Source organism: Rhodotorula toruloides (genome assembly GCF_000320785.1).
Source record: "Rhodotorula toruloides NP11 unplaced genomic scaffold Scaffold14, whole genome shotgun sequence".
NCBI lineage: Eukaryota > Fungi > Basidiomycota > Microbotryomycetes > Sporidiobolales > Sporidiobolaceae > Rhodotorula > Rhodotorula toruloides.
In genome coordinates this window covers 83065-109269 of record NW_015622974.1, presented here as the reverse complement: position 1 = coordinate 109269, position 26205 = coordinate 83065, and the positions used below count along the sequence as shown (strand labels likewise).

Sequence of the window (26205 nt, the reverse complement as noted above, 5' to 3'; positions counted from 1 at the left end):
CCCGAACCGTCCGATGAGCAGTCAGCGCAAAGGACCTCGCGACAAATCCAATGCAGTGTCTGTTACAACCTCCTTCCCCATCACAGCAACGCCCATCCGCCGATCAGCACGGCGGCTCCCGCAACAACCGCCTCCAGCGAGCTTCCTGCCCTCGTGCGCCCTGCCGCACTCTTCACCGCGCTCGAGCCCGAGGCGGAAGCGGAGGTCGCGGTGTTCGTGGCGGTGGCTGAAGCGGAAGAGTTGGCTGCGAGGTCGGCGTTGGAATAGACGCGGATCGAGGGGATTTCGAAGTAGGCTGTGTTGTAGTTGCTCGAGCTACGTGACGGACAAGCAACAGTCAGTGTCGCGCTCAACAGAGCGGGGGGAGCACCTGAGGGCGAGGTGAAACGGAAAGCGAGATTGCGAAGGTCAGCGGGAGGAAGCGGACCCACTTGAGAACGAACGAGGTGTAGCAAAGGTCGGTCTTGAGCGGGCATCCCGTCGTGTTCGTCACATGGCCCGCCCAGTCACCTGTGAGGGAAGGAAGCGGAGAAGGCACACATCAGCCTCGCGCATGCAGGCCAGAGCAGCGGGCGAGCTCGACTCACCGCACGCCGTGATGTCAATAACGAGATGTTGGGGCGCAAAGAACGTCGGCACGTCGCAGCTGCTCCCTCCATACCTCGCCGCCGGTTCTCCCCAGCCCGTCGGGTTCGGCGCAGACGAGTTCGACGACAAGTCGGACGGGACGTTGGCGCGCGGGAAGAACCAAATCGAGATACCGTTCTTGGAGAACTCGGTCGCGTAGACTCCGCCGCCGTTCGAGGCGAAGGCCGCGCCGTAGGAAGAGGTGCGCGGGTCAAGGATGGTACAGCCTGAATTGGAGTTCGCGGAGGTGTCGCAGTCGCCGTCTATGACGCGAGGACATCAGCTCAATACTTGCGGACGGGAGGAGCATCGCACGCACAAGTCAGCGTGCCGGTGAAGTTGCTTGCCGACGAGTTCGAGTTGGTACATCCGCTCGTCGTGTGCAAGGCGTACTGTGTTCGCAAGCGGATTAGTCTGTGCGCCTGGCTCGACAAGAAGATCTGAAGGCGCACCTGATTGGTCTGCATCAGATTGACGCCTTCGAAAGTGTCGATTTCGCCGCCTTGAGGCCAGACGGTCGCCTGAGACCACGCCGCCGGCCAGACGGAGCAGCCGTACGGCACGTGCACGAAATCAAAAACCCAGAGCGAGCCGATCGGGTACTGCAGGGGGACAAGGTCAGCGGGACGGTGAGGAGAAAGACAGGAATGCGCACCGTGTCCTGCGATTGAATCCGCACGCTTCGTCGCTTGTTCGGGTACAGGACGGTGCTCGTGTTGTCCATCTTGATGATGGCATTCTACGCGTGCCCTCGCAGATCAGCTTGCCGCGCAACGGACCGTCGAGACTCGAGCAACGGAAGAGGGGCGACAACTCACGCCTGCTGAGTTGATGTACGCCAGATCGCTCGAGTCTGTCCGGTTGACAAAGTCGATATCGCCCTGCAACACGCAGTCGAGATGGAAGGAGTCAGTTCGGTATATTTGGCGAGCCGGAAGCTGAAGGAGCCGAGGGAGCGGGCGCAACAACGCGACAGCGTAGAGACGGCGGCGTGTACGCACGTTTGTCAAGTTGTCGTAGTGACCTGCACACCAGACACAGCGAACGAGGTCAGCCAAGCGAGTCCCACATCCCACTTCCGCTGGCGAACGCGGAACCCCCATCAAGGAGCGACCACGCACCGTAGAAGTCCCACGCATCGAAAAAGTTGCTCCCGGCGTACGTCTTCAGCGGCTTGTAGGCTGCATCCGCCCTCGGCAGGCGTGCGATGGCGAGGAGCGCTGCGAGCGCTGCGAGAGTCGAGGGAGCGGTGAGGGAGGTGCGGCGCGGCTGTGTGCGCCCCTTTGTGTGGCGGGCGGGCATCGTCCACACGCTAGCAGCAGTCCTGGCAGGCAAAAAGGCAGAACGAGCGTGGTGTGAGCGGGTCGAACGATTATCTCCGTGCTTGACCTTCCGAGGAGCGGATGGACGCCAAGTCCTTCAAACCGTTGCTCGCAGGGGTCAAGCTGGACAGTACTGCAATGCAAACGGTGCGAGAGGCGAAAAACGACAGAGGGGATAGGACGACCAAGAGACGAGCAGAGGCAAGCGGAACAACGACAAGAGGCGGGTGTCGGGCGTGGACAGTGGTATATAAGAGCCCCGAGACTGTAAAGAAGATACATATGGATGTGTCACGGCAGGAGAAACGCAAGGCGAAGAGCGGCAGGAGGACTAGCGGCGCCGCAAGCCAAAGAGTTTCGCAGCGACGACTTCTCCGGCGACGATCTGTGCAGCGAGTAGGCCGTCAGCTATCTATACATTTCCAAGCTTTGGTGGACACGCTGCGAGACTCGCTCGAGCGACGGAGAGTGCCGATACGCCGAGCGGGAGGAACGGCAAAGGCGTACTCACCCCAATCCCGATACTCGCAGCGACGACATACCCGCTCAGCTGCCTCCAGCCCTCGATGTTAGGCCAGCCAGCGGGCGGACCGGCACCGACGTCCCAGACTTCGGCTCCCTCGGATGGCTTCCTACGACGGAGACGAGTCGAGATCGACGGACTCGTCTGCGTCGAGGCTGTGCGGGTGCGCGTGTGGGTCGAGGAGCGAGAGCGAGTATGGACGGAGGGAGAAGTCGAGTTGGAGGCGGATGAGGCAAAGGCGCGAGCGGAGGGAGAGGGCGAGGAAGGGAGGGAAGGGTCGCTCAGCGTCTGGGCTTGTAACTCGAGTCTGTGGTTCACAGCGGAAGACTATGTCAGCGAGGGCCTCCTAGGGTTCAGCAACATCGGATCTAATCGCCAAGGCACCCATGGAGCTTCCCCTCGAGCCTTCCAATCGTCTCCTCGCCAACCATGTCGCCCTTGTATGCCCACTCCTCAGCGTCTTCGTCTTCCTGCCCATGGACAGAGTGCGACCTTGAGCGACCGGCTGACGAGGGCGTGTTGGAGAGAGCGAGGGCGAGCTGGGCTTCGACTTCGTCGATCCGCTGCTGGAGTGCGTGGAATTGCGAGCCTGTGCAGCACAACAGCACGTCAAGTTGATCAGCGCGCGTCTGAGCAGCGTAACGATGGACTCGGTGAAGGGTGGCACGCACGTTTGATCAGCACAAGACTGCCTTTCTTCCTCCTCTCCCTCGACGCCGTCTCATCGCTCTCATCGCCCGCATCGCCATGCCTATCCGACACAAACATCGTCATCAAGTCGGCCTCGTCCTTCTTTTCGTCCGCAGCCTTCGCAGACGCCGACGCGGAAAGACCGGCGGGGACGTCGAGCCCGAACAGCTCGGCGAGCGCGAGAGAGCCTTTCGTTGGTGACATGGGCGGACTTGCGAAGCCAGCGGCGGAGCCGGCACTCGTGTTTTGCGCGCGGACGGGACGGAGCGTCTCCTCCGCTTCGTCAGCCTCGATGTCTTCCGCCTCGTTCGGCTGTGCTGGAGTGGCGGACGAGAGGGGGTCGGTGTCGTAGAAGGAGACACGGCGCCTATTGGCAGTATCGCGGGCAGTCTTGATCGTATCGTCGCCGCGAATGGCGGGAATGAGGAGAGAGCCTTGAGCTGTCGAGACGTCGAGCGAAGGCTTGGCGAGATCGATAGGCGAGGTCACGAGTGTAGGAGAGAAGGACGAAGTCGAGGCCGAGTGAGACGGAATGAGCGCCTCGTTCGAGGGCAATGAGCCGAAGGCATCCTCGAGGCGCAACGAAGTCCGCGACGACGCCTTGCTACTCGACGACGACGAAGCAAGCGAAAGCTGCTTCATATGCGGCCTCCTCGAGCTCGCCGCAAAGCCATCGTACGTCCCGCCAACCGAGTCGACACTGGCCGCACTAAGATCCGACGCGGTCGAATCGCTGCGTCCATGCTTGGTTGGCGACGTAGGCGGGAAGACGTACGGCGAGCGAGGGTACTCGCGCCTCCTTCGTGGCGTAAGAGAACCCTTCTTCTCTGGACTTGCGGCGGGAGAACCGCGTTCGCTCAGCTCCTCGACCGCTTCGAAGGTCTTCCTGAGTCCTTGAACGCGTGAGCGACCGTCGCCGCCTTCTGCCGCCAGAGCGCGACGCCAGGACCGCTTCCATTCCTCCTTCGACGACTCGTCTTCGTCCGCTGACCCTTCGACGTCGACCGACCTGCGACGCGCATGTCCCAACGCAGCACCCTCAACCGGGCTCTCGTGCTCGACGGCTTCCGTGGAGCTGCCGAAGCCCCACAGGACGCGTCCGCCAAGCGCCTCCCGTCTCAGAAGCTCGCGCTGCGCCATCAGCGCCTTCCTCCATCTAATATTCACCCCAAGCTCCTCGAGGTCTTGCTCGCGCAGGCGAAGGAACGTGCGACCGGAGAGGCGGGACGAGGAAATGAAGGAGGAGATGTCGGCGCGCATAGGCGGGGGCAGCGAGAGGTGAGAAGCGAGGTAGAGCGAGAGGTGAGAGGGGAGCCAGAGCTTCGGATTGGGCTAGAGGCAGCGGCACGAAGAACTCAGTCAGCTTCGTCCATGAAGTGGCTCCGCTAACGTTTGTCCTGTATCGCACTCACCGGAAGCGACGCCAACTCGTCCTCGCTGACCGCCTTCCTGCCCAGCCTGTCCGCCTTCTCCGCCTCTTCCTCCTTCTGCTCAGGCGGGAAGCACGGCAGACTCTCGCTTCTGTGCGTTAGCAGCGGCCTGGGCGATGCCGGCGACTCGACCGACTCGTTCTCCTCCGCATCGTCGACCGACTCAAAGTCCTCAATGCTCAGGGTGCGCCTCATCAGCCCGCCGCTGATAGTTGGACTCATAGGTACCGACTCTGCGCCGCTCAGTCGGTCAGAAATCGAGCCGGTGAGGGAGGACGAGCGGGAGAGACCGATAGGCTGCGAGCGAACGGGGTAGACGGGCGGCGGGATCGGCGCGTGAATACAGGAGGACGACTTAGTACGACGGTGGCGAGGCATTGCTGTGCGAGGAGCGGCTGAAGTGGAGGAGGATGAAGAGGAGGAGGTCGTGCGAGTACGGCGAAGAGAGGGAGAGCCAGGTGGAGTCGACAACGTAGCGGGGTATGCGGTGGTCGCGGGGGGTGGCGGAGCCTGGCGGCGTGGTGTTATCGAGCTGCAGAGCTGGTTAGCGGAGGAGCCGCAGGAAAGCGCAAAATGGAAGGGAGCGCACCGCTGCCTCGCATTCTCGTCCGCCTGCACTTCCCGCGCAGTCGTACTCGCCTCGCTCGTCCTGACCGAGCTCTGGCGGTTCAAGGCGTCCGAGAGAGGGACGCGCGCCTGTTTGGAGAGCTCTCAGTGTCAGCCGGCTCTTCCATCACGTTGAACCTCAACGACTGAACTCACTTCGCTGGCCATCGTGCGGGTTGCCTGCGGATGCAGATTGCCCGTTCAGCCCTGTTCTTCCACCCGCTGCCGTCACCGTCAGCTGTACCGAGGGCGAGTGTTGAACGAGAAGAGGAGGTTCGAGAGCGAGCGATGAAGAGGCTGCGAGGCGTGTGCAGAGCCGAGGGAGCTGTTGCTGTAGGGTGAGCGCGTATCGTAGGCTCAGAACAGTCCGTACGAGCAGCAAAAGAGCGATCAAGCCGTGAGAGTTGAAGGCAGCGAGAGGGGGAGGAGGAAGTGGGGCGGCGACGACGAGCGAGACTCCTGTGCGAGGCGAGGTATGTGAGCGGTGCGTCACGAGAGCAGCTCAAGAGAGATACTTCGACTCACTGTACGAACCGAACGAGTGCAAAGAGCGAACAGAGGGAAGTCCCGTTCAACTCACCTCGACACGAACGAGAAAAGTTGCAATTGCGACGTGACAACAACAGGCTATGGACAGACAGACCCCGACACTCTACTCCCTCGACCGCTTGACCACCTTGACAGCCGCGCCGAGCCCGCTGCTGGACGATACGCTCCTTGGAAGACTTCCTCGAGCGAGAGGCGAGGCGAAAGGGTCGTTCTTGATGGCCGAGGCGAGCGCGAGTTTTGAGTGGAGGGCTTTGGCGGCTGGGTTGGATGTCCCTCGAGACGACAGGGAGGATGGCGCAGAGGTGGATCGGGGGATAAGCGAGCGAGAGGAGGATGAGGCCGAGGGAAGCGCCTTCGTCGTCCGTCTCGACGTATCCCGGCTCGAGCCGCCGACGCTTAGTCGCCGCGTCGACGATTCGGACTCGACCTTTCCGCCCTGCCAGCCGACCTGCTCTTCCAGTCTCCGCCTTTTCCGCCCTTCCTCCTCTTTCGCACGCTCCATCTCCCCTCTCGCCCTCACCCACTCCCTCTTCTCCCACTCACTCTCCTCACTCCCCCTCGCCGGCGTCCTCAAATCCTCCGTCCTGATCCTCTCACCAAGCGCAAACTTCCCCCTCGTCCCCTCGGCGCGCGACTCGCTCTCGAGCCGGACCTTCTTCGCTTTGCGGAAGGAGGAGCGCAGGGCGGTCGAGGCGGCGTAGGGGTCGGACCAATGACTGTCGTTCTGCTCCTGGAGGGCGGAGAGGCGTTGAGCTTCGGAGAGAGCGGCAGCTTTTTGCGTGACGGTCTTTTCGAGCGAGGCGAAGGGATCAGGTGGGGCGGTAGACGTCGAGGCGGCGTTGTCTGTGGATAGGTCAACAATGAGTACCCAATCTGACCGAACCCAGTCACCCGGACACCACGCATGAAGCGAGCCAAGGACAACAAGCGCAGGCTATCGAGTACTCACCGATAACCATTTGTCCGTTCTCCGCCGGATCCCACTCCTCCATCTTCTGCTTTGCACCTTCAGTGACGACATATCGGGTGTTCTGCAAATGGAGGAAGCGCGATCAGCGACAAGCCACATCCGAAGCGACAACAACGAGTCCGGCACCGCGTGATTGCAGCCGAACACACCGATGGCACAGGAAGTCACGCTCAACGTACCTGCGGATCCGTCTGTATCTCTATCCTCCCGCTGCACAGATGGCACTTGAACCGGAACGACCAGATCGGCGTCGAGTAGTAGTTGCCGACTTTCTTCTTCTCGGCGTTGTAGCGGACGCCTTGGCCGATGTGGGCGGAGCAGTGGTTGCTGAAGGCAGTGCGCGCCGAAAGGAAGGGGAATGAAGGGAGGCGAGACGGACGAGAGCAAGGGGCAAGACGCAGTGAGTCGGAAATGAAGCAGGATCGACAGTTGTCAGCCGCTTCGCTCGCCGTACGATGTGAGAGTGACTCTGTACGCACCACCAGATGTTGAAGGGCAGCTCAAACCGCACGACGAGGATGCCCTGGTCGATCTTGTGCGCCCGCTTGCCGAGCGCATGCTTGCCGTGATACCCATTGAGCGACTTGTGCTCGTTCGGGTCGTAGTCTGGCGGGTAGTACTGTGTCGTGAGAGTCGGCACAAGGCAGCAAGCGGCGTTGTCGAGGTCGAGTACCACGAAAGTGATGAAAAGGGCGGGGAGGACGAACGGGGTCAGCGGGCGTCGTGGAAGTTACAGGGACGGTCCTACGCACCTTGTTGAACCCTTGCATCCTGACCAGCGACGCGCAAAAACAGCCTGAATGCGACGAGGAGCGGTGTCGATGGCCAACGTCGCTCTCGCTCCGCCTCCTCACGGCGACCCAGCGACGACAAGCCTTTGCTAAGCCGAGGGTGACAGCTCGATCTGACCAGCCTGCTGCTACGCTAGGGCCAACGCTTCTGCTCGCCCCGGAGACGGTGAACTCCTCCTCGACTTCGCTCTCTGCCCGGCTGCGACGACTCGCGCCACAGGCCTAGCGCGCTGCTGCAAATATGCGAAGATTTCAGCGAGTGCCATTCAATCAGAGACTACGTAGAACTACGCGGTCAGCAGGGACAGAGTACTGGGACGGCGCGATCGCTCCCTCATTGCCTCTCCTTGTCTCGGACTCGCCGTGACCTCGCAAGCCTCGCTCTCATGCTCGGCAGTTTCGACACCGATTACGCCGCATCCCTCGGAAGTTTGAGCTCCTCGCTTCCCTCCTTCGTGTCTCTTTCCCTCTCCCTTCCGACGTGATCCTCGCTACTCGCGCTCATGGCCTCAGCGCTCGACCACAAGAAGCCCGAGCGACTCCGCGAAGTCCTCCTACGTCGACCGAAGCCGGCGTGGCCATATCCGACGTCGGAGGAGGCCCTCGCCCTTGTCGACTACTTGGTTCGTTTCAACCGCAACAAGAAGAGCAAAGACCTCGAGGGGCGGCTCGAAGTCCTGCAAGATCGCGCGGGACTGTTGTGGTCGGTAGTCGCGCCTCGCCAGTGGGAGCACTTCCGGTCGGCATGCCAAGAGATGTTGCGCCGTCTTTTCGAAGGAGCGGGCATCCGGGATAACATGAAGGTCGGTCTTGCTCCGCTAGTCGATACTACGGTGCTGACCTGAATTGCATCTCAGCATCTCGGCCTCGTCAATGTGTTCGCGGTGGGTGGTTACACGGAGCATCCGACCCGCTTCAGCATGGGCGGCACAGTCGAGGTCCGTCTCTGCTTCAAAGTCCACAAGCTGCGCTTCTGACGCTGCCTTATTTCATCAGGCGGACGAGAAGAGCTTTCTCTGCTTCAAAACGCTTACACAGCGGGCGAGGGATTTGCAGCGTCGGTATGCAGATGCTGGTCGCCTCAGCGGAACACATTCCGGGGCGTGCTTCTGGTTCCTGCAAACACCGAGCCATTCCGAAGGTGCTCTCTCGGCAGAACGCCTTCGTCTGCTGTCGGAGGGCGCGCAGAATGCCCTCCTTGAGCACGTCGAGTACATCGCCAACCTTAACCCCATGCCGGCCATAAATGAGCTGGTGCGCACCCTCTCTTCTTCGCTGCGTATCTGTATTGACGTGATGTAACGCCTGACAGCCCAGCCCCGACCAGCTCCTCGTCAATGCGGAGCTCGCCGCCTCTTACATCAAGATCAAGAAGGCCGTCTCCGCTTGTCGTCTTCCTCCTGCGGTCAACACGCAGTACGAGATGGTCCTCGACTTCCCCTACATCACGACTCTGCCCCTTGAGCTCCTCGTCGAGATCACAAACGCTCTCGAGATCGCTGCCGAAGAAGGACGTCAGGTGGGCAGCTCTTCCCTTGGACTTCATCCTGCAGCCGCGCTGAACTCGGTTTCTCCTTTGCAGCCCACCCTGGCGCACTTGTCCGGCACCGCCGCCGTCAAGATCTACACCAAGCGAGTTGACGCAGTCGTTCGTCGCCTGCGCACAACGTTTATTAGGCCGCAATCCACGGACAAGTGGCAGGAGGAGTATCTGAAGCCGCTCAAGGGAGGAACGGAGCAGGTTGGTCGCCGGCAGGAATGGCTGCCGAGTGGGCGGAATTGCAGCGGGTGGAGAATGACCTTATTGTCAAAGTTCCCCTCTCCATCGAAGAACTGGTACGCCCGCACACCTTCTTCGCATTGAGCGCGTCGTCGAGCGCAACTGACACTTGCCGCTGCAGCCGAAGCACGCGCTCGCTTTCCGTCACCGAGAGGTGCGCCGTTCATCCCTTCTCCTCTTGCGCCTAAGTGTCTGCGGGTGCCGAACTTTCACTCCGTCCTGCAGGATCCTTTATCGCTCTCCCACCCGTACTCTCGCATCTCGCACCGCATGGCGCGCCGCATCGGCACGTCGAAGGAGGCTTGGGAGGCGGAGAGGGCGTCGAGGGCCTTCTAGAGTCGGCCATCTTCCATCACTCGTCGCGCTCTTTGTATCACTACGTTTCCCAGTCCATCCGACTCTCCGGCTGTCAACGAGAGATTCGCTTGAGTAGCGCTTGCAGGAAGAGAACCGCTCGACTCGACCTTCGCAAAGCGCACGAGACTGGCTGCGACGAGCGAAACACGCTCGTCACGCGGCGCGCGAACAAAGGCCGGAAGACTTGATGGCTGCGAGATGCATAGAAGCGTACAACAACGATCGAACCGCAGCGACGCAGTCCCTCAAGTCTCTCTCCGTCTCCCCTGAGCCGCGCCCACTCACGTCGCGAAGTCTCCCCTTCCGGCAGCGTTCATGCACGGATCTGACTATGTCATACGGCGTTGCCCGTCCCACAAGCCGTCATGGCGCGCGCAAACGGCTTCGACTGATGAAGACGGCGGGGCGGACGAGCGGGGTCAACGGGCGTCGTCCGAGTTAGAAGGAAGACCTGTACGCACCTTGTTGGACCTTCGAATCGTGACTAGCAGGCGACAGCAGCACTCTGGGCGAGAGGACAAGCGGTGTCGTCGGCCAACGGCCAACCTCGCTCTCACGCCTCCTCCTCACTTTTATTCGCCGCAGAGCAGCTATGCTAGGCTTGCACGAACCTTCAGGTGCTTTCGAACGACGACCGTGACATCAGTAGCGCCCGCATCTGTCCCTGACCTGAGGGCCGCCTCTCGACTCGCTCGCTCGCCGAATCCGCCGACGCGCGCTGCGGAGCATGCAGACCAAACTGAGCTGGACTGACGGTCTTGCGACGGGCTAGTTGCCCAGCAGGCTCAAAGGCAGAGCTAAAAGAGGGGGTCTGCGGCGCTCGCCTTGGTCGTTCTCGCTCTCGTTTGCGGGCGGACGTTCCCTGGTGTTTCCGTGGAGTCTCCCTGGAGTTGCCCTGGAGTTGCCGACTCGTCGCACAGCCTTCTGCGCGTGCTTGGACACTTCGCGCTATCCTTCTCCCCCGATCTTTACGCTCCACGTTCGCGCTCTTTGAGTCGCCGCTTTCCCTGCAGGCCTGCTCCCGCCGATGACATCGACACTCCACGACTTGAAGCCTGAGCGCGCGCTGCAGGTCCTCCTGCGACGCCCAGGACCGCCCTGGCCGTACTCGAAGCGGGACGACGTTCTTGCGCTATTGGACCTCATCGCTGGTTCCTTCGAAAAGACCACCGCTCTCAAAAACAGGCTCCATGCACTGAGGCAGCATGTCGAGGAGGATTGGACGTTGCTCACCCCTCGGCAGTGGGAGCATGTTCGGACTCGTTGCGAGGAAGGCCTGCGCGAGTTGGGGGACGGAACCGCCCGTACCGCCGTCCTGAACGTATGTTCGCTCACTGCATCGTCTGAGTGTGTCCAGATGACTCAAATGTCTCACGCAGGTGTTCAGGAGCTTTGATGCCCTCGGTTTGGACCAAGTTGCGCCGGTTCCGAAGGGTAAGTTCGCGGTGAAGTACATCGAGGTACGCCGACGCTCGTTTGACCTTCGCTTTTTTGAGATTGATGCATCACCCCATCAGCCGGACGCACGAGCCGAGCGGTATAACGCGGCAATGATGCGCGAGACGGAGAACCTGCGCGTGCGGTACCACAACGCAGGACATCCCGGTCCCCACTGGTTTCTCCCCAACGCACAGGCAGACAGGCTCAAGGCCGAGCGCATCCACTTCCTGTCTCACGCCGCGCAAGATGTCCTGCTCGAGCATATCACGTACCTCGCCAACCTCGAGCCTTTGCCTCCGGTAGACAAGCTCGTACGTCCACAGATGTCTGCTGGCAGTTCTCCATCGTCGCATGTTTCGGTTGTGTTAACGTGTTCTTCGCGTTCAGCCTAGCGTTACCCAGCTCCTCGTCAACGCGGAACTCGGCGCGCGATACCTCGAGTTCAGGACAACCATCACCGAGTCTCCCCTGCCGCCTACCGTCAAGACGAACTACCTCCGCCAGCTCGACTTCCCGTTCGTCGCGCGTCTCCCGCTTCAGCTCACAGACGAGCTCATCAAGGACATTCGCGAGGGCACGATCGTGAGCCCATCTACTCTCTGCGCCTTTCTGTCGCAGCAGCTCAGCCTCACACTCTCTTCCGCAGCACGAGTCCGAAGAGCTCATGGTCACCGCCGCGGCGAGGGTCTACGAGCGGCACGTCGACGCAATCGTGCATTGCTTGCACAGGACGTCGCTTGACACGGGCGTGGTGCATAGGTGGAAAGAGGAGTATCTCTCGCTGCTCAGGGAGTGGAAGGGTCAGGGGACAAGGAGTGGGAGACGCTGCGAGCGGCAGAGAACAAACTGTGGGCCGGACGCGCACACTCGATCGAGCTGGTACGTCAGCGGAGCTTCAGTCTCGGGCGCGCAGAATGATGCTAACGACGGTATCAACCGTACCGCAGCCAAAGCGAGCGCTTGCTTTTGTGCAAGCGAAGGCGCGCCACTCAGCAGTCAGGCGTTTCCTTTCCTCCTTTCTCCGTTGACGTCACGCTGATCTCGCACTCCGTCTACAGACCACCTTCTCGCTCTCCCACCCGTACTCTCGCATCTCGCACCGCATGGCGCGCCGTATCGGCACGTCGAAGGAGACTTGGGAGGCGGAGAGGGCGTCGAGGGCTTTCTGAAGTCGGCCATCTTCCATCGCTCGTCGCGCCCTTTGTATCACTACGTTCCCCAGTTCAGAAGCACTGTCCGACTGTCAGCGAGAGATCCGCTTGATAGCGCTTGCAGGAAGAGAACCGCTCGACTCAACCTTCGCAAAGCGCGCGAGACTGGCTGCGACGGGCGAACCTCGCTCGTTAGACAACGGGCGAACGAAGGTCGGGAGAACTGATGCCTGCGAGATGCATAGAAGCGTACAACAACGATCGAAGCGCCAGAATTCACGTCCCTTGCTCGGCCGCACCCGCTCACGTCGCAACGATCACGCCTTCCGGCATCCGCTCAACAATCTTCCTCCAGACCCTCTTCATCTCGAGCGGATCCGCCTCCTTCTTCAGGCAGACCACATCGAATCCCTCCTGCCCTCCTCCGTCAATCTCCATCCCGTTCATGTCGTCGCTGGGCAGGACAGACTTGGCGATCGTGATGCCGAAGAAGAGCTTTTGACGGCGCTTGTCGGTTGTTCGGATGCGGAAGCGGCAGAAGAGGGTGCCGAGTGAGGCAGAGGCGATTTCTTCGGGCGAGGGGGCGGAGGTAGATGAAGGGTAGAGAAGCTCGTAAGGTTTCGATGCCGAGGAAGGCGCGGGAAGGTCGAGTGACTGGAGAGCACGAGAGATGAGAGAAGTGAGGACGGGCAGAGGCTGGGTCGTGAAGAAGCGGGTAAGGTTCGGGTTCGTCCGCTGCGTCGGCGCCATCGAGAGCTTGGACTGCGTAAGAGCATACGCGTCAATGTCCGTCACCAGAAACCTCCTCGAAGGCCACCGCTCCGTCCAACCGCGAAGCCAAGCACGACCAGTTCCCCAAGCGGGAGACGTCGAAACGATAGACGCACGTAAAGCTGCAAGCTGCTCGTGAAGCCTTGCGTCGGGTCCAATCCGCGCTGGCTCATCTTCTGACTGAGCATGGCGTTCATGCCCGACGCGGACGGTTGTTGCGAAGCAGAAACGCTGTTCCGCGAAGTCGAGTCAGTATCGCTGGTTCAGCGGAGAGGGGCCGGGTAAGCGCGCGACGCACACTTCAGAGAAGTCTTCGGCGGGAGGACCGATGTACTCGTGCGCGTGGAGCGTGGCAAGCAAGCGGGTGATGAGGACATTCGAGTCCGCGACGAGGCCTGTCGCCGAGTTGAGGAGCGGGTTGGGCCTGCACCATCACAGGAGCGGCAAATCAGTCAAGCAGCCGTCAGAGAGGCGGCTGCGTAAGCCGAAGCAACACTCGCGCGAGACGCACTGGAGGTACCAGTCCATCCGCTCGACGTCCTTCAACCTCGGGCGCTTCTCCGGGTCAACCGTCAGCATCGCCAACAGCATCTGCGCGACGGCGGACGAGCGAGCCGAGCCGAGCCGGCGCCATGGGTCGTGAGCGAAGATCTCGCCGCTGAGAAAGGCGGAGAATTCGGGAGAATTTGAGGTGGGTTCGTCCCAGGGCGTGTCTGCGAGACGTGACGGTGAGTGCAACGCTTCTCGAGGCAAAGTCGGGTCGAATCTGACGGTCGACCGCGTCTTGCCGCGATCGTTGAGCGAGAGAAGGCATGCACTCACTGCCGAAGAGGAGAGCAAACAGCACAACACCCGCACTCCAGACGTCGATCGGTTCCGCAGCGTATGGTTGCGCTCGTGCCAGTTCAGGCGCGGCTGCAGAACAGAGCACTTCAGACGCGAATTTCGAAGGAAGCGCGTAGACCGGGACGTACCGTACGGCGGACTTCCGCATCGGTCTTTCAGTAGCCGCTCCTGTCCCTTGTACTTGAAGACCGTTGCGAGGCCGAAGTCCGAGATCTTGAGGTTACCTGTGCGGGTCCGCGATTGCATCAGCTCGCTCGCTTTGAACCGCCACGGAGAACGCAACAGCGCGAAGTCGTGAACACACCGTGACCGTCGAGGAGGCAGTTCTCCGGCTTGACATCGCGGTGACAGATGCCATGGCCGTTCAGGTACTTCTGCGAGCGGAACGATTCAGCGACTCCTCCTTCCTCTCCACTGACTAACCGCATACGCTCGTTGCGAGTCAAGTGATCACACGGGGAAGCGGATGCGACGAATGCTAAGGAGATGGACTCACGAGCCCGGCGATGAGTTGGCGGAAGTACAGGTGCGCGATATCGTTGTCGACGCCGACGTCGGGAGCTGCGGGAGTTCTATGTCAGATTCGCGACGCTCCGAATAAGCGCGAACGTAGCGCACTAATCTTGTCGAACAGGTCACCGCCATCAGCTGTGCGAAGCGAGACGAGCGGAGGGGGATCAGCCTGAATATTACGGGGAGTGCAACTCCACTCACCCAAATCGAGCAGCATGTACAGCCCGCTCGGCCACGTCGTCTCCCCTCCGTTCTCCGCCCTGACCGTACAGTCCTCCCTCGTCTCTCCCCCGAACAGGCGGAGGATATTCCGGTGCTGGAGGGTCTCGTGAATCCGCATTTCCCTGACGAGCTGCTTCGCCTTAGCCGCCGTCTGCGCATCAGACGACGCAGCCGATATCCGGAGCGGCACGACCTTCATCGCTGCGTGGTGTTCGGTTGAGAGGTTGAGTGCGCGCCAGACGGAAGACTGGCCGCCCGAGGCGATGTGCTCGCGCGGGATGTAGCCCATGAGCGGCGGGAAGGACGGCGCAGGTGCTGGACTCATCGTGGCTGTCCCAAGTGCGCCGGCTAAGCGGTGTGAGCGAGCAGAAGAACGAGGTCGAGCGAGAGAGGAGGTTAGCTTTCCGCGAGTCACTCAACCTGAGCTGGCCGGCCGCCAGAGCGCACAAAGACGTGTCTTGCAGTGCGTACGTACGTACGTGGATCTCGCTGGGCGCGCCTGGCATCTTGTGGCCTCGTTAACTCCCCCTCTCGTCGCGTCAAGCGGTGGACTCGCAATGCACGACTCGCTCGCTGTCTGGCTGGTCGTGCTTGTGCTAGAAAGTCCCCGTGGAAGCTTTGGAAGTCTACTAGCACGCGCCCGAGCCATCCTTTGCGCATGGCCTGTCCACTCCCCCTGGCCAGCTCGGGTCGACCTTCCCCGCTTCACCACACCCGCTCTGCACCGCTAGAACCATGTCTGCAGAGCAACTTCCTGCCCGCATCGACCTCCTCAAGGCGGCGTTTGGCGACGCAGCCTCCAAATTCGAGGAGAACCTGAACGAGGGTGCGTTGGTCCAACTTCATCTCGAGGAGCTCTGGCAGGAGATGGCGGCCGTGGAAGGTTGTGAGGGATGCTGATCGAGCTTTGGGGTGTTGTGTGCAGCTGCCAAGGTTCACTTCGAGGCCTGTGAGTCGCTTCTCTCGTCGCCCGCATCCTCATCGCTCTTTCTGCTCGAGGGGGAGGACAGGGCGATCTCGTCGTCTTTGCGGACGGTCAAAGGTATCTGAGGTAGTATACAGGGGCTGGACGCTCCACTGGAAGAGTCTGCTCAGCCAAGTGGCTGTCGTTGTCGCCTGGTCACTCGTCCAGGACGGGCGGAACGTGCTGTACTTGCTCGGGCGACCCGTGGCTCAGGGGGTGGGAGAGCGGGCGTGAAAGGATGATGCGGATGAAGCAAGGTGCGGTCCGCCTCGATTGGGCGAACGCTGACCCATACATGTCCTTTCCATCCACCCCTTTCGAACCTTCATCCCCGGCTCCCGTCCACTTTCGCTCTGCGCACCTCAAAGACAAGTTCAAGCTCGAGCGCCAGAAGCCCGTCTACAAGGCCCGCGCCGAACTCGCATCCAAGGTCCCTCAGTTCTGGTACAACTCGCTCCAGAACTGCGGCCCGATGGCCCAGTTCATCGACCCTGTCGACGAGGACGCGCTCAAGCACCTCAAGGAGGTGTCGATCGAGCATGGCGAGGATGTTAGGGAGTTCGAGGTCAAGTTCGTGAGTCGAGATTTTCGACCTGCGCTTCTGTGTGCCGCTTTCCTGCCGCGCTACCTGCTCGACCATTGCGATCTGAGACTCACGTCGTAAGACTGCTCACTCGTACAGACTTTCGGCAAGAACCCGTACTTCAAGGAGTCGGTCTTGAGCAAGAAGCTCACCCTGACGGCTCCCTCGTCCGTCACGCCCAAGCCCGAACCCGCCGCGCCCTACGACCTCGAAGCGACGACCTACCTTGCCTCCGCTACGCCCATCAGCTGGACCTCTGCCGACCACGACTTGACAAAGAAGGCGCCTCGGTCGCTCGCGACGGACAAGGAGGAGTTTGACGAGTTTGAGGGACCGGGGAGCTTCTTCAACTGGTTCAAGGAGGAGGGCGAGGACATCACGACTATGGGAGAGTCCTTGCTCGAGTGGTACGGGCACGCGACCGAGTGAGTCCGGTCCCTCTTTCCTCTCGTCTTTCCCGAAACTAATGCGTCCTGCTCGCCGCGCCAGGTACGCTGCCGGCCTTGCGGCGGTCCACGACGACTCGGACGACCAGGGCTTTGACTTTGACGACGACTTTGACGAGAGCGAGGACGAGGACCCGAAGAAGGAGATTGACCTGTCGGACGAGGAGAAGAGGCCCAAAAAGAAGCAGCGCAAGTAGACACGCTTCGTTCGCTGCACTGGATCTAGCTTATGTTGAGTAATACGCGAGGGTATCGCCGGCTTGTGTCCTGCGAGAGATGACCATCGTCGTCGCCGGGCGAGCGGCACCACTTCGCACGAGCCGACTGACTTCGTCCACACGCTCTCGTCGCTCTGTACGGCTCACTTGGCTGCTTAACTGGTCGCCACGATGGCCATGTACCTCTCCTACCTCTTCCCCTCCCTCCGCACGCTCCTCAAAGTCCTCGGCACGACCCTCGCCCTCTCCGTCTTGGGAGGGGGCACAGCGCTCTACCTCTTTCAAACCCGCTTGATCTACCCCGCCAACCTCCCAGCTGGATCGAGGGAACATGTACCGCGCCCACAGGACTTTGGGATGGACGGCGAGGAAGTCGAGTTGAGTTCGGCGGATGGGACGAAGATCAAGGCGTTTGTGATACTGGCGAGGGACAAGCCGGAGGAGAGACCGACTGTGTTGTTGTTGCATGCGAATGCGGGCAATGTGGTGCGTCTCGAGGGCTCCCTCGCTTAAGGGGAGGAGACAGCTGACCTCGAAGAGGACGAACAGGGTCACCGCTTGCCGATCGCGAAAGTGTTCTGGCAGAAGATGAGGTGCAATGTCGTCATGCTGTCCTACCGAGGGTGCGCCCGGACTCTCACTTCGTGGGAGCGAGGAGCGCATGAACTGACTTTCCTTCCGCTCTTTCGAAGGTATGGCCACAGCGAAGGCTCGTACGTCTCCCCCTTCCCTCACACTCCTTCTGAGCTCCTCACTAACTCACGCGCCGCGCAGGCCCACCGAGAAAGGCATCAAACTCGACGCGCAAACTTGCCTCGACTACCTCAAATCCCGCCGCGAACTCGAGAAGACGGACGTCTGGCTGTACGGACAGAGTATTGGCGGGGCGGTGGCGGTTTGGTTGGCGAGTCAGAATGCGGAGCGGGTGCGTATGCGAGCTTCCTGGGTGAGGAAGGGAGGCTGATGGACTTGGTGATCGCAGGTTCGGGGGCTGATTATCGAGAACACGTTCCTCTCGCTCGTACGGCTCGTCTCCTCGCTCACATTTGTGTGCTTGCTGACCAGCTAGCCCTCGCAGCCCAAACTGATTCCCCACCTCCTCCCCTTCCTCCGCCCCTTCCTCCCCCTCCTCCTAACCGAAATATGGCCCTCCGAACACCACATCGCCCGCCTTCCTCGCTTGTTCCCCGTGCTGTTCCTGGCGGGAGCGAAGGACGAGCTGGTCGTGCCGGGACAGATGAGGGGCTTGTGGGACGTTTGTGGGAGTGAAAGGAAGGAGTGGAAGGAGTATGAGGAGGGAACGCATAGTAAGTCCGGCTGGGTCTTCCTGCGCTCGCTAGATAACCGTCCTGGCACTACGCTCGCTACTCGCGTACCCAGCCTATCTGACTCTCGCCTCTCATCGCTCCATCAGACGACACCTGCGCGCAACCGCACTACTTTGCCGACATCGCCTCGTTCATTGCCCAGCACTCCTCTTCCTCCCCATCCGCGCGGTCTACATCCCCAACGCCCACACCCGCCTCTCCGCCCTCCATCTCCACCGCCCAGCCCATCGCGGAGCAAGAGGAACAAGACTCGTCGTCTTCGCTTTCGTCGCCCGTCAGCTCCTCTGCGTCGGTCGAGTCCTTCGAGATCGTTGACGTCGAGAAGGACAACGAGGAAGGGGGAGTGAGCGCGTCGAGTATGGGCCCGAAGGAGGAGGTTGAGGAGGTTGTCGACGAGGCGAAGAAGGGCGGCAAGGGGCGGTTGTGAGCTGTAGTACTGTGTAGAGCAGTTCGCTGTGTGTGCGCTTGTGTTGTCTGTATTTGTGCCGTTGCTCAACCCAGGTCTTCACGAGGAGTAGTCGCTCTGCAGTACTTCGCCCTCGCTCTGGACTTAGCGCGCATTGTTCGGGTCCGGCTAATCGAGTGCGAGTGAGTTAGCCGGAGTTGTTCTTCACGCCGATTTCGAGGGACTCCGCCTCCACGCCGCGAGATTCAAACTCTCCACATTGGACCACCACCTCGCTCGTCTAGCTCAGCGCCTGCACACGGCCAGACACAGCTCGCACACAGCTCAAGGTGAGCACACGACTCTCGAGCCACTCCCACGCCTTTGAACGAGCTCGCGCGACCCCTTGGAGCCCTCCCGCCTCGCCATCCCCACTCTTCATCCCGGCAAGGTCCTCCTGCCCTCGCACAGCGCTCGTACGCCTCGCGCGCGTGTCCGCAAACATCCAGCGACCCCTCTCGATCCCTAGCTGACCCGCGCGAACCGCAAATCGCGTCCACGCAGCTCTCGCCAGCCCATTTCACACAAACCCTCTCTCTCGCCCCGTTTTCGCGCTTTTCAAGCTTTCCCAGCCCCTCCAGACTCGCACAAGACACTATGGCGACTCCCCAGGTCATCGTCGTTGGCGCAGGATTGTCCGGCCTCTCGGCAGCTCACACGCTCTACGAGAAGGGCGGCAATGTGCTCGTCCTCGAGAAGGTTCGTGTTGCGCTCCCGGTCCGTCGGCATACGGTTTGTTGACTATTTCTACGCGCGCAGAACCCGTTTGCTGGAGGTACGGCCTGTTCAAGCGAGCGAGAGACGAGGAAAGCGAGAAAGCTGACATTCGCCACCCTTCCGATTTCGCGGCCCAGGCAACTCGACTAGTTTGTCCCGCTTCTTTCGGTCTCGCTTCGTCCGCGCGATACTGACGCTTGCGTGTGCGCAGAGGCTACCTCGGGCATCAACGGCGCCGGTACCAAGGTCCGTTCCTCGCTTCCTCGCAGATCGGCGCGACCTCGCTCGTCGCGCCATTCGCTGCCCTGTTGTAGTGAGACTCACCTTCAAGCGTGTTGTCGAACAGGCTCAGCAAGCTCTCGGCATCAAAGACTCGGCCGCCGCCTTCTTCGCCGACACCAAGAAGTCGGCTCGTGACCTCGCCCGCGACGACTTGATCGAGGTCCTCACCGGTGCGTTCGGCGCTCGCACTCGCCCATCCCTTCCGAAGCGGAGCGAAGGCTGATGCGTGTTGTCTTGGTCGGCGGATGCAGGCAAGTCGGCTGATGCCGTCAACTGGCTTTGCGACCGCTTCAAGTTCGTCTTTCCTTCCTTTCGTTCTGCGAGCTTCAGAGCACGTGGTTGATGCTTGAGTGTGTCCGCAGCCTCGACTTGTCGAAGGTGTCGCGTCTCGGCGGTCACTCGTTCGAGCGCACTCACCGGTGCGTTCCTCCCTCGCATCCTCCGTCGACGGAACTGACGGCGGTTCTCGACGCAATGTAGTGGTGGAGAGCAGTTCCCTGGTGCGCTTGCTCTCCTGTATCAACCCGGACGAGCGCGCGCTAATGCTCCGCTCCACAGGCATGACCATCACCTACGCCCTGATGGAGAAGCTCGAAGACCTCGCCGAGTCTGACCCGACGCGCGTCAAGATTCTCAAGAAGGCCAACGTTCGCAAGCTCGTCAAGGACGGCGACAAGGTCGTTGGCTGCGAGTACGAGTACCAGGGCAAGCAGCACACGGCGCATGGGCCTGTTATCCTCGCTACTGGTGCGCGAGCCCTACGAAGCATCGAAGATGCAGGGAGAGTACTGACGCGGCGGAAACGCAGGTGGATACGCCGCCGACTTTGCCCAGGACGGCCTCCTCGCCAAGTACCGCCCCGAGTTGCTCAAGCTCTCGACGACCAACGGCGACCACTGCCAGGGAGACGGTCAGAAGATGGCGATGGCCATCGGAGCGAACGGCATCGATCTCGAGAAAGTCCAGGTGCGTCCCCTCCTCCTCCTCCTCCTCCTCCTCCTCCTCCCTCGCGATCGGGCTGACGAATGGGCGCAGGTCCACCCGACCGGTCTCGTTGACCCCCGCGAGCCTGATGCCAAGGTCAAGTTCCTCGCTGCCGAGGCGCTCCGTGGAGTCGGTGGCTTGCTCGTCAACAAGGAGGGAGACCGCTTTGCGGACGAGTTGGGTCACCGTGACTATGGTGCGTCGGCGCGAGCTCTTTCAAGGCGAGAGGAGCGTGCTGATAGGAACGTGGGCTTGCGCAGTCACCGGCCGCATCTGGGAGGACAACAAGCGCCCTGTTCGCCTTGTCCTGAACGGCCAGGCTGGCAAGGAGATCGAGTGGCACTGCAAGGTGCGTCGTGCGATCCGAGCGAGCTTTTCTTGACGACGCTGACGACCCTCGCGCAGCACTACGTCGGCCGCGGCCTCATGAAGAAGTTTGACACGGTCGCCGATATCGCCAAGGAGATGGGCATCGAAGCCTCGAAGCTCCAGAAGACGTTCAACGAGTACATGGAGATCTGCGAAGGCAAGCGCCAGGACCCGTTCGGCAAGAAGTTCTTCCACAACACCAACTGGAAGAACGAGGCCGGACCGTTCTTTGTCGCCCAGATGGAGCCCGTCCTGCACTACACCATGGGTGGACTCGAGATTGACCCGCGCTCGATGGTCCTCGACTCGAACAAGAAGCCCATCGAGGGCTTGTTCGCCTCGGGCGAGATTGCCGGTGGTGTTCACGGCGCCAACCGTCTCGGTGGCTCGTCCCTCCTGTGCGTCGCGGCGTTACTTCCCCGCTTAGCCGGTCTCAGCTGACGCCTCGCTCGCTCTCGCAGCGGCTGCGTCGTCTTCGGCCGCGTCGCCGGCGACTCTGCCGCCTCGTACCTCCTCAAGTCGCTCTCGTCCGGCTCGGGTGCAGTCGCCCGTCTCGGACAGGTCAACAACCACCTCGCCCCGCCCTCGACGACTATTACGATCGACCCGTCGACTCAGCAGGTCCACCTCACGCTCAACTGGTCCGGCCAGGGTCAGGGTCAGGCGCAGGGGTCGGCCGGAGACGTCAAGCCTCAGGGCGAGTCGACGGCCCAGCAGCCGGCGAATGAGGTCTCGACTGCTGTCAAGCAGGACGAGGAGACCAAGGCTGGCGGAGGCGAGAAGGCTGCCGAGCAGAAGGAGTACTCGCTCGACGAGGTTGCCAAGCACAACACCAAGGACGACATCTGGGTGCGTTCTCACATTTTATGTTGATGTGGCGCTCAGATGAGGGCGTGCTGACGAGTTCGCGTCGTCGGTGCCGGTCCGCAGATCGCCGTCAACGGCCAGGTCCTCAACGTCACGAACTTCCTCAACGACCACCCGGGAGGCGCCAAGGGTGTGTCCTGCTTTCTTCGTGTCTGTTGAAGACGGGGAAGCGTCAAGTGGGACTCGAGACGTCGTCTGAGTCCTCTTCCAGACGGGACACTTCGCTGACACTCGCGTCGACTTCGACTGTGTTTGCAGCGTTGCTCCTGTACGCCGGCAAGGAGGCGAGCGAAGAATTCAATATGTTGCACGATCCGAAGTTCGTCCGCCTTTCCGTTCGTCGACTTAGCGGAATCGCAGCGACTTGGCGATTTCGCGGCCGGACTCGAACTGACATCTTGCGCTTCCACAGGGTCGTCTCGAGGTACGCGCCCGACACCGTCATCGGCACGTACAAGCAGTGAGCGCGCATCACGATCGAGCGGAGCGGAAGGAGGATGAAGGATGCGAGGAGCGCGGGACTCATTCGTCTCGTTCGCTCTCGTCCTTTCTTCCTTCTTTCGGTCCTCTCTCCCGTTCCTCTGTCTCTCCTGGCTTGTTGCATACCCCCGCAACCCTTCTCGTTCTGTCCACACCTCTCCTTCATCGTGGCTTGTTCCCCGGGGTCCCTCGTCGCTTGTTCTCTACGTGCAAAACAGCAGTACCTTCCATGCGCGCCTCTCTCGTCTTCTTACGCAAGACAGAGCCATCGAAGAAAGCGTACGGAGCAGAGTGCACGACTACGGATGTCGAGCACAAGAGGTCGGGGGCAGGCGAGTTACGTAAATCCCTGAACAGCGAGACGGCGGGCGCAGTTGGCAGATCGCGGTGCAGCGTTATATGGATGTGCCTTCAAGCCAAGTGTGCTGACACGTTGGCGTCGTGGCGTCGTTGACGTCCGTCTTCAAGTCGTCGTTAGCGGCCAGGTCCTCGTCTTGACGGACTCAACGACCATCCGAGAGGTGCCACGGGTACGCTGTGCTTCCTTCGCGGTTATTGAAGACGGGGAAGCATCAAGTGGGACTCGAGACGTCGTCTGAGTCCTCTTCCAGACGGGACACTTCGCTGACACTCGCGTCGACTTTGACTTGGCTTCGCAGCGTTGCTCCTGTACGCCGGAAAGGAGGCGAGCGAAGAGTTCAATATGTTGCACGATCCGAAGTTCGTCCGCCTTTCCGTTCGTCGACTTAGCGGAATCGCAGCGACTTGAACGATTTCGCGGCCGGACTTGAACTGACATCTTGCGCTTCCGCAGGGTCGTCTCGAGGTATGCGCCCGACACCGTCATCGGCACGTACAAGCAGTAAGCGCGTGGTGGGAGCGAGCAGAGCGGACGGAGGACAAACGACGCGCTGAGGGCGGGACTTGTCTCGTCTCGTCCTTCACGCCTCTCTCCATTCCTCCGTCTCTCATGGCTTGTTGCATTTCCTCGCAACCGTTCTCGTTCTGTCCACACCTCTCCACCGTCGTCGCTTGTTCCCAGGGTCCCCGTCGCTTTTCGCTTGTTCTCTACGTGCAAAATAGCTTCCGGACCGCGATCTCGAGCTCTCACGCAAGACAGAGCCAGTGAAGGAAGCGGAGAGGGCGGGCTACGACAGCTGTCGAGCGCAAGCGAGGTCAGAGTTGCAAACGGGGATGGAGGTCTATGGACAGGATCTACGGGAGGAATCGGTGACTAGGGATGCAGCGCGGCGTCTATGATGCGCAGCCAGACGAAGAACAGTAGAGCAGCGAGACGCAGAAGCAAACAGAACGCGCCTTCAAGGCTGGAACAAAAAGCGGAATTGTTACTTGGCCGGCCGCGCCGAAGCCACAGGCAGCTTCCTCCTCGACTCCGGCGCACGCCCGCTCCTCCCCTCGACCCCAACCGTCGAGGCGCTCGCCTTCTCAGGAGGACTCGACCTCCCCTTCCCGCGACGAGCTCTCGCCGCCAGGACGACTTCGAGCGCCTTCTTGCGCGCTTCCTCGTCCTCCGAAGACGACGCCGAGGTCGTCGTAGTCTCTTCCTGAGCTGCTTGACGCCTCGACGCCTGCTCGCGCCTCAGCTGCTTGAGGTCGACACTCGGCTTCTTCTCCTTCGCTTTGAGCGCGGCGTGCAAGTCGAGCGCATGCTGGGACTGCGGCCGAGGCGGAGGCAGCGTCTGTGCGAGTAACGCGGCCGTGCGGTCTTTCGACACGAAGCTGTCGATGACAGAGGGGAAAGGGGCGGGAGGAATGACGGTAGGATCGGAGAAGGCGGCGGTGAGGGCGGCTGATCCGCCGAGTTTCGGCGAGGTGTTGGGCGAAGCGGAGGCTTTGCGAGAGTGAGTGACGGAGGGAGGGCGAGAGAGGAGAAGCGATGAAGAGGCGGACGAGGTGAGCGAGGCTGCCGAGTTGGCGCCGGCCGAGGCGAAGACAGAACCCTCTGCGAGCGCTCGAGTCGGTAAGTCAGGCAAAAAGAAGTCGGAGTGAAGCGGTCTGGACGCACCGAAAGAGTTCCGCAGATTGAACCTCGACTTCGAGCCAAAATGCGGGTCTCCGTCATCGTCGTCCTCCGTTTCCGTCTCCGTCTCAGTCTCGCTCGTGTCGACAGGTCGTCTTCGCGCACCATCGTCGTCCTGCGAACGAGGATCGCCCGGCATGCGAACCCTCGTCCAGCCGTCGCCCAGACTTCCCTTCCTTCCCATGTCCGGCTGCCTCGCAAAGTGAAGCGTCAGCGCCGACGGATCTGTCGAGCTCATGACGGGTGCGATGGACGGTGAAGGAGGAGCGCGAGTGTGCGAGCGTGACGAAGACGAAGGGAGATGCGAAGGCAGGGAAAGAGAGGGTGTGGGGAGTGCGAAGGGAAGTGGCGAAACTGACGACGACGAGCGGATGGTGCGAGGCATATGCTGGGGAAACTTGCCGGGCGATGTCGACGGAAGAGCAGGCGAAGGAAGCGAGCGGGTCTTGCCGAGTGCTCGACTTCTCGGAGACGAAGGTGAGGAGGAGGCCGGCGAAGGCGGCTTGGCTGTCGCAACGCCGCTAGGGCGTTTGCGATCAGCCTTCGAAGCCGACAGCATCGGCATCGACGGGGCTTTGACGACCTTGAGCGCGGTTGCGAGGACATCGCCGGTCCAGGTCGAGCTCGACTTTGCGGCCGGGCGCACCTCGAGTGAGCTGGACGGCGCTGCCAGCAGCGTAGTCGATCCCATCACCGGCGAGCGGTCGAGCTCAGGCGGGGTAGCGGAAGCCGGCTGGCGCGACAGAAGGGTAGAGAGGTAGGACGTCGGCGAGATGGACGGTGTCGACGGTGCAGTACGTGAGCGGTGGAACGGAGGGCGAGCAGGCGGATGCTTCATCGTGTCCTCGTCCGTCTGTGTCGCCGACGCTGGATGCGAAGCCGCCGACTGCTCCGGCGAGGTGCTAGGCTCTGCGAACCCGACGACCTGGCGCAAGGGCGACCCCGCGACGACCGTCGGACCCGTCGAATCCGCTGGCTTCAGTTGGCGAGATGCAGCGATCGTCTGCGCTTTTGACAGCGAAGCCGGCTCATCCACCCACACGCCCTCCTCCTCCTCCGGCGGACTCAGCGGGCCACCTCCGCCCCCACTCGTCGTCGCCGAATCCTCCTCTTCCTTCTTCAGCGTCCTCAGCTCCTCATCCGTCAACGCGCGCGCCGGTGCACCGGGGCGGATGAGCACCTTGGTCGACTTCGCTCGGTCCAGCTGAGTTTTCAGGATCGTCTTTTCGACGGCGGTGGGCGAGATGGGCGACGACGAGTGCAGGTCGAAGACAGCTCGCTGGCGAGAGGTGACGAGAAGGCGGCGAGACGGGCGGTTGAAGGGTATCGAGAAGGCGGATGGAGAAGCCGAGCGCGCTGGCGAATTAGGCGGAGGCGGTGAGGGCGGGCGCGAGACAGCGGCGAAGACCTTGGGGTGCGCCGGCTCGACGAGGGTGACTGGAGACGCGCAGCGACTCATGGTAACGTCTTGTGAGCGGGCGTACGAGGGAGAGGGAGAGAAGGAGAGGTGTCGGGAGATGAGCGCTGATCACGAGGCGGGCGGTGCGGGGAGAGGGGTGCAGCGTAACTCCTCTCTTTGCATCGATCCGAGATTGACGTTGCTGCTCCAGCCGCGAGAACGAGGTGAAGGTCTCAGAATGATCTCCCGAACGACGTGAACGCCTGTGAGCAGCCGCAGTTTCGTCGCGGTGAGCGAGAAGCGCTCTGTTGTCGTCGCCTGGCGGGTCGCACGGAGCTCCTGTCGAGCGAGGGAAGCCGGCAAGTGATCGAGGGTCCGCGGAGTGCGACGGAGCGAGATGAGCGCATTTCTCTCACTTGCTGGGGAGCGAGAGCGAGCGCAGGATAGCTGCGCGAAGCTGAGCCGTCAGTGACCCGAGAGCAGCGAGAGCCTGG

General features: G+C 61.5%; 10 protein-coding genes across 10 annotated transcripts; 5 read left to right on the top strand and 5 right to left on the bottom strand.

Moving 5' to 3' along the window:
* Window positions 1-80: 80 nt before the first annotated feature.
* On the bottom strand, window positions 81-1929 carry RHTO_01568 (glycoside hydrolase family 16 protein; the record flags this gene model as incomplete). The annotated part of the gene is made up of 9 exons (XM_016415249.1): window positions 81-315; window positions 432-510; window positions 588-890; window positions 947-1019; window positions 1080-1229; window positions 1283-1366; window positions 1446-1508; window positions 1629-1651; window positions 1749-1929. The coding sequence occupies 9 exons, from the start codon at window positions 1927-1929 to the stop codon at window positions 81-83; spliced, it is 1191 nt and encodes a 396-aa protein (XP_016272627.1).
* Window positions 1930-2280: 351 nt separating this feature from the next.
* Window positions 2281-5366, bottom strand: RHTO_01567 (uncharacterized protein; the record flags this gene model as incomplete). Its single annotated transcript, XM_016415248.1, has 7 exons — window positions 2281-2334; window positions 2461-2779; window positions 2857-3061; window positions 3144-4494; window positions 4575-5124; window positions 5182-5288; window positions 5355-5366. The coding sequence occupies 7 exons, from the start codon at window positions 5364-5366 to the stop codon at window positions 2281-2283; spliced, it is 2598 nt and encodes an 865-aa protein (XP_016272626.1).
* A 484-nt stretch (window positions 5367-5850) lies between these two features.
* On the bottom strand, window positions 5851-7487 carry RHTO_01566 (coiled-coil domain-containing protein 130; the record flags this gene model as incomplete). Its single annotated transcript, XM_016415247.1, has 5 exons — window positions 5851-6590; window positions 6697-6778; window positions 6897-7044; window positions 7197-7336; window positions 7470-7487. 5 exons carry the CDS (start codon window positions 7485-7487, stop codon window positions 5851-5853), a joined length of 1128 nt encoding a protein of 375 aa, XP_016272625.1.
* Window positions 7488-8011: 524 nt separating this feature from the next.
* On the top strand, window positions 8012-9624 carry RHTO_01565 (uncharacterized protein; the record flags this gene model as incomplete). Its single annotated transcript, XM_016415246.1, has 7 exons — window positions 8012-8311; window positions 8366-8446; window positions 8505-8762; window positions 8821-9027; window positions 9091-9249; window positions 9410-9442; window positions 9514-9624. The coding sequence occupies 7 exons, from the start codon at window positions 8012-8014 to the stop codon at window positions 9622-9624; spliced, it is 1149 nt and encodes a 382-aa protein (XP_016272624.1).
* Window positions 9625-10672: 1048 nt separating this feature from the next.
* RHTO_01564 (uncharacterized protein) lies at window positions 10673-12254 on the top strand (the record flags this gene model as incomplete). Its single annotated transcript, XM_016415245.1, has 7 exons — window positions 10673-10966; window positions 11025-11105; window positions 11163-11396; window positions 11473-11667; window positions 11732-11797; window positions 11875-11964; window positions 12144-12254. The coding sequence occupies 7 exons, from the start codon at window positions 10673-10675 to the stop codon at window positions 12252-12254; spliced, it is 1071 nt and encodes a 356-aa protein (XP_016272623.1).
* Window positions 12255-12539: 285 nt separating this feature from the next.
* On the bottom strand, window positions 12540-14913 carry RHTO_01563 (serine/threonine protein kinase Chk1; the record flags this gene model as incomplete). Its single annotated transcript, XM_016415244.1, has 10 exons — window positions 12540-12998; window positions 13124-13238; window positions 13306-13431; window positions 13519-13720; window positions 13830-13922; window positions 13982-14077; window positions 14158-14227; window positions 14350-14414; window positions 14472-14501; window positions 14568-14913. The coding sequence occupies 10 exons, from the start codon at window positions 14911-14913 to the stop codon at window positions 12540-12542; spliced, it is 1602 nt and encodes a 533-aa protein (XP_016272622.1).
* A 410-nt stretch (window positions 14914-15323) lies between these two features.
* RHTO_01562 (phosphatase 2a inhibitor i2pp2a) lies at window positions 15324-16778 on the top strand (the record flags this gene model as incomplete). Its single annotated transcript, XM_016415243.1, has 5 exons — window positions 15324-15414; window positions 15514-15537; window positions 15921-16126; window positions 16235-16560; window positions 16625-16778. The coding sequence occupies 5 exons, from the start codon at window positions 15324-15326 to the stop codon at window positions 16776-16778; spliced, it is 801 nt and encodes a 266-aa protein (XP_016272621.1).
* A 198-nt stretch (window positions 16779-16976) lies between these two features.
* RHTO_01561 (alpha/beta hydrolase fold-1 domain containing protein) lies at window positions 16977-18554 on the top strand (the record flags this gene model as incomplete). The annotated part of the gene is made up of 7 exons (XM_016415242.1): window positions 16977-17285; window positions 17349-17422; window positions 17492-17512; window positions 17574-17724; window positions 17782-17820; window positions 17878-18106; window positions 18214-18554. The coding sequence occupies 7 exons, from the start codon at window positions 16977-16979 to the stop codon at window positions 18552-18554; spliced, it is 1164 nt and encodes a 387-aa protein (XP_016272620.1).
* Window positions 18555-19169: 615 nt separating this feature from the next.
* RHTO_01560 (fumarate reductase flavoprotein subunit) lies at window positions 19170-22255 on the top strand (the record flags this gene model as incomplete). Its single annotated transcript, XM_016415241.1, has 17 exons — window positions 19170-19271; window positions 19332-19347; window positions 19427-19438; window positions 19501-19535; window positions 19636-19741; window positions 19823-19865; window positions 19934-19990; window positions 20052-20071; window positions 20130-20318; window positions 20380-20537; window positions 20607-20751; window positions 20816-20904; window positions 20961-21322; window positions 21386-21773; window positions 21855-21921; window positions 22050-22110; window positions 22204-22255. 17 exons carry the CDS (start codon window positions 19170-19172, stop codon window positions 22253-22255), a joined length of 1902 nt encoding a protein of 633 aa, XP_016272619.1.
* A 1362-nt stretch (window positions 22256-23617) lies between these two features.
* RHTO_01559 (uncharacterized protein) lies at window positions 23618-25771 on the bottom strand (the record flags this gene model as incomplete). Its single annotated transcript, XM_016415240.1, has 2 exons — window positions 23618-24234; window positions 24298-25771. The coding sequence occupies 2 exons, from the start codon at window positions 25769-25771 to the stop codon at window positions 23618-23620; spliced, it is 2091 nt and encodes a 696-aa protein (XP_016272618.1).
* Window positions 25772-26205: the final 434 nt, after the last annotated feature.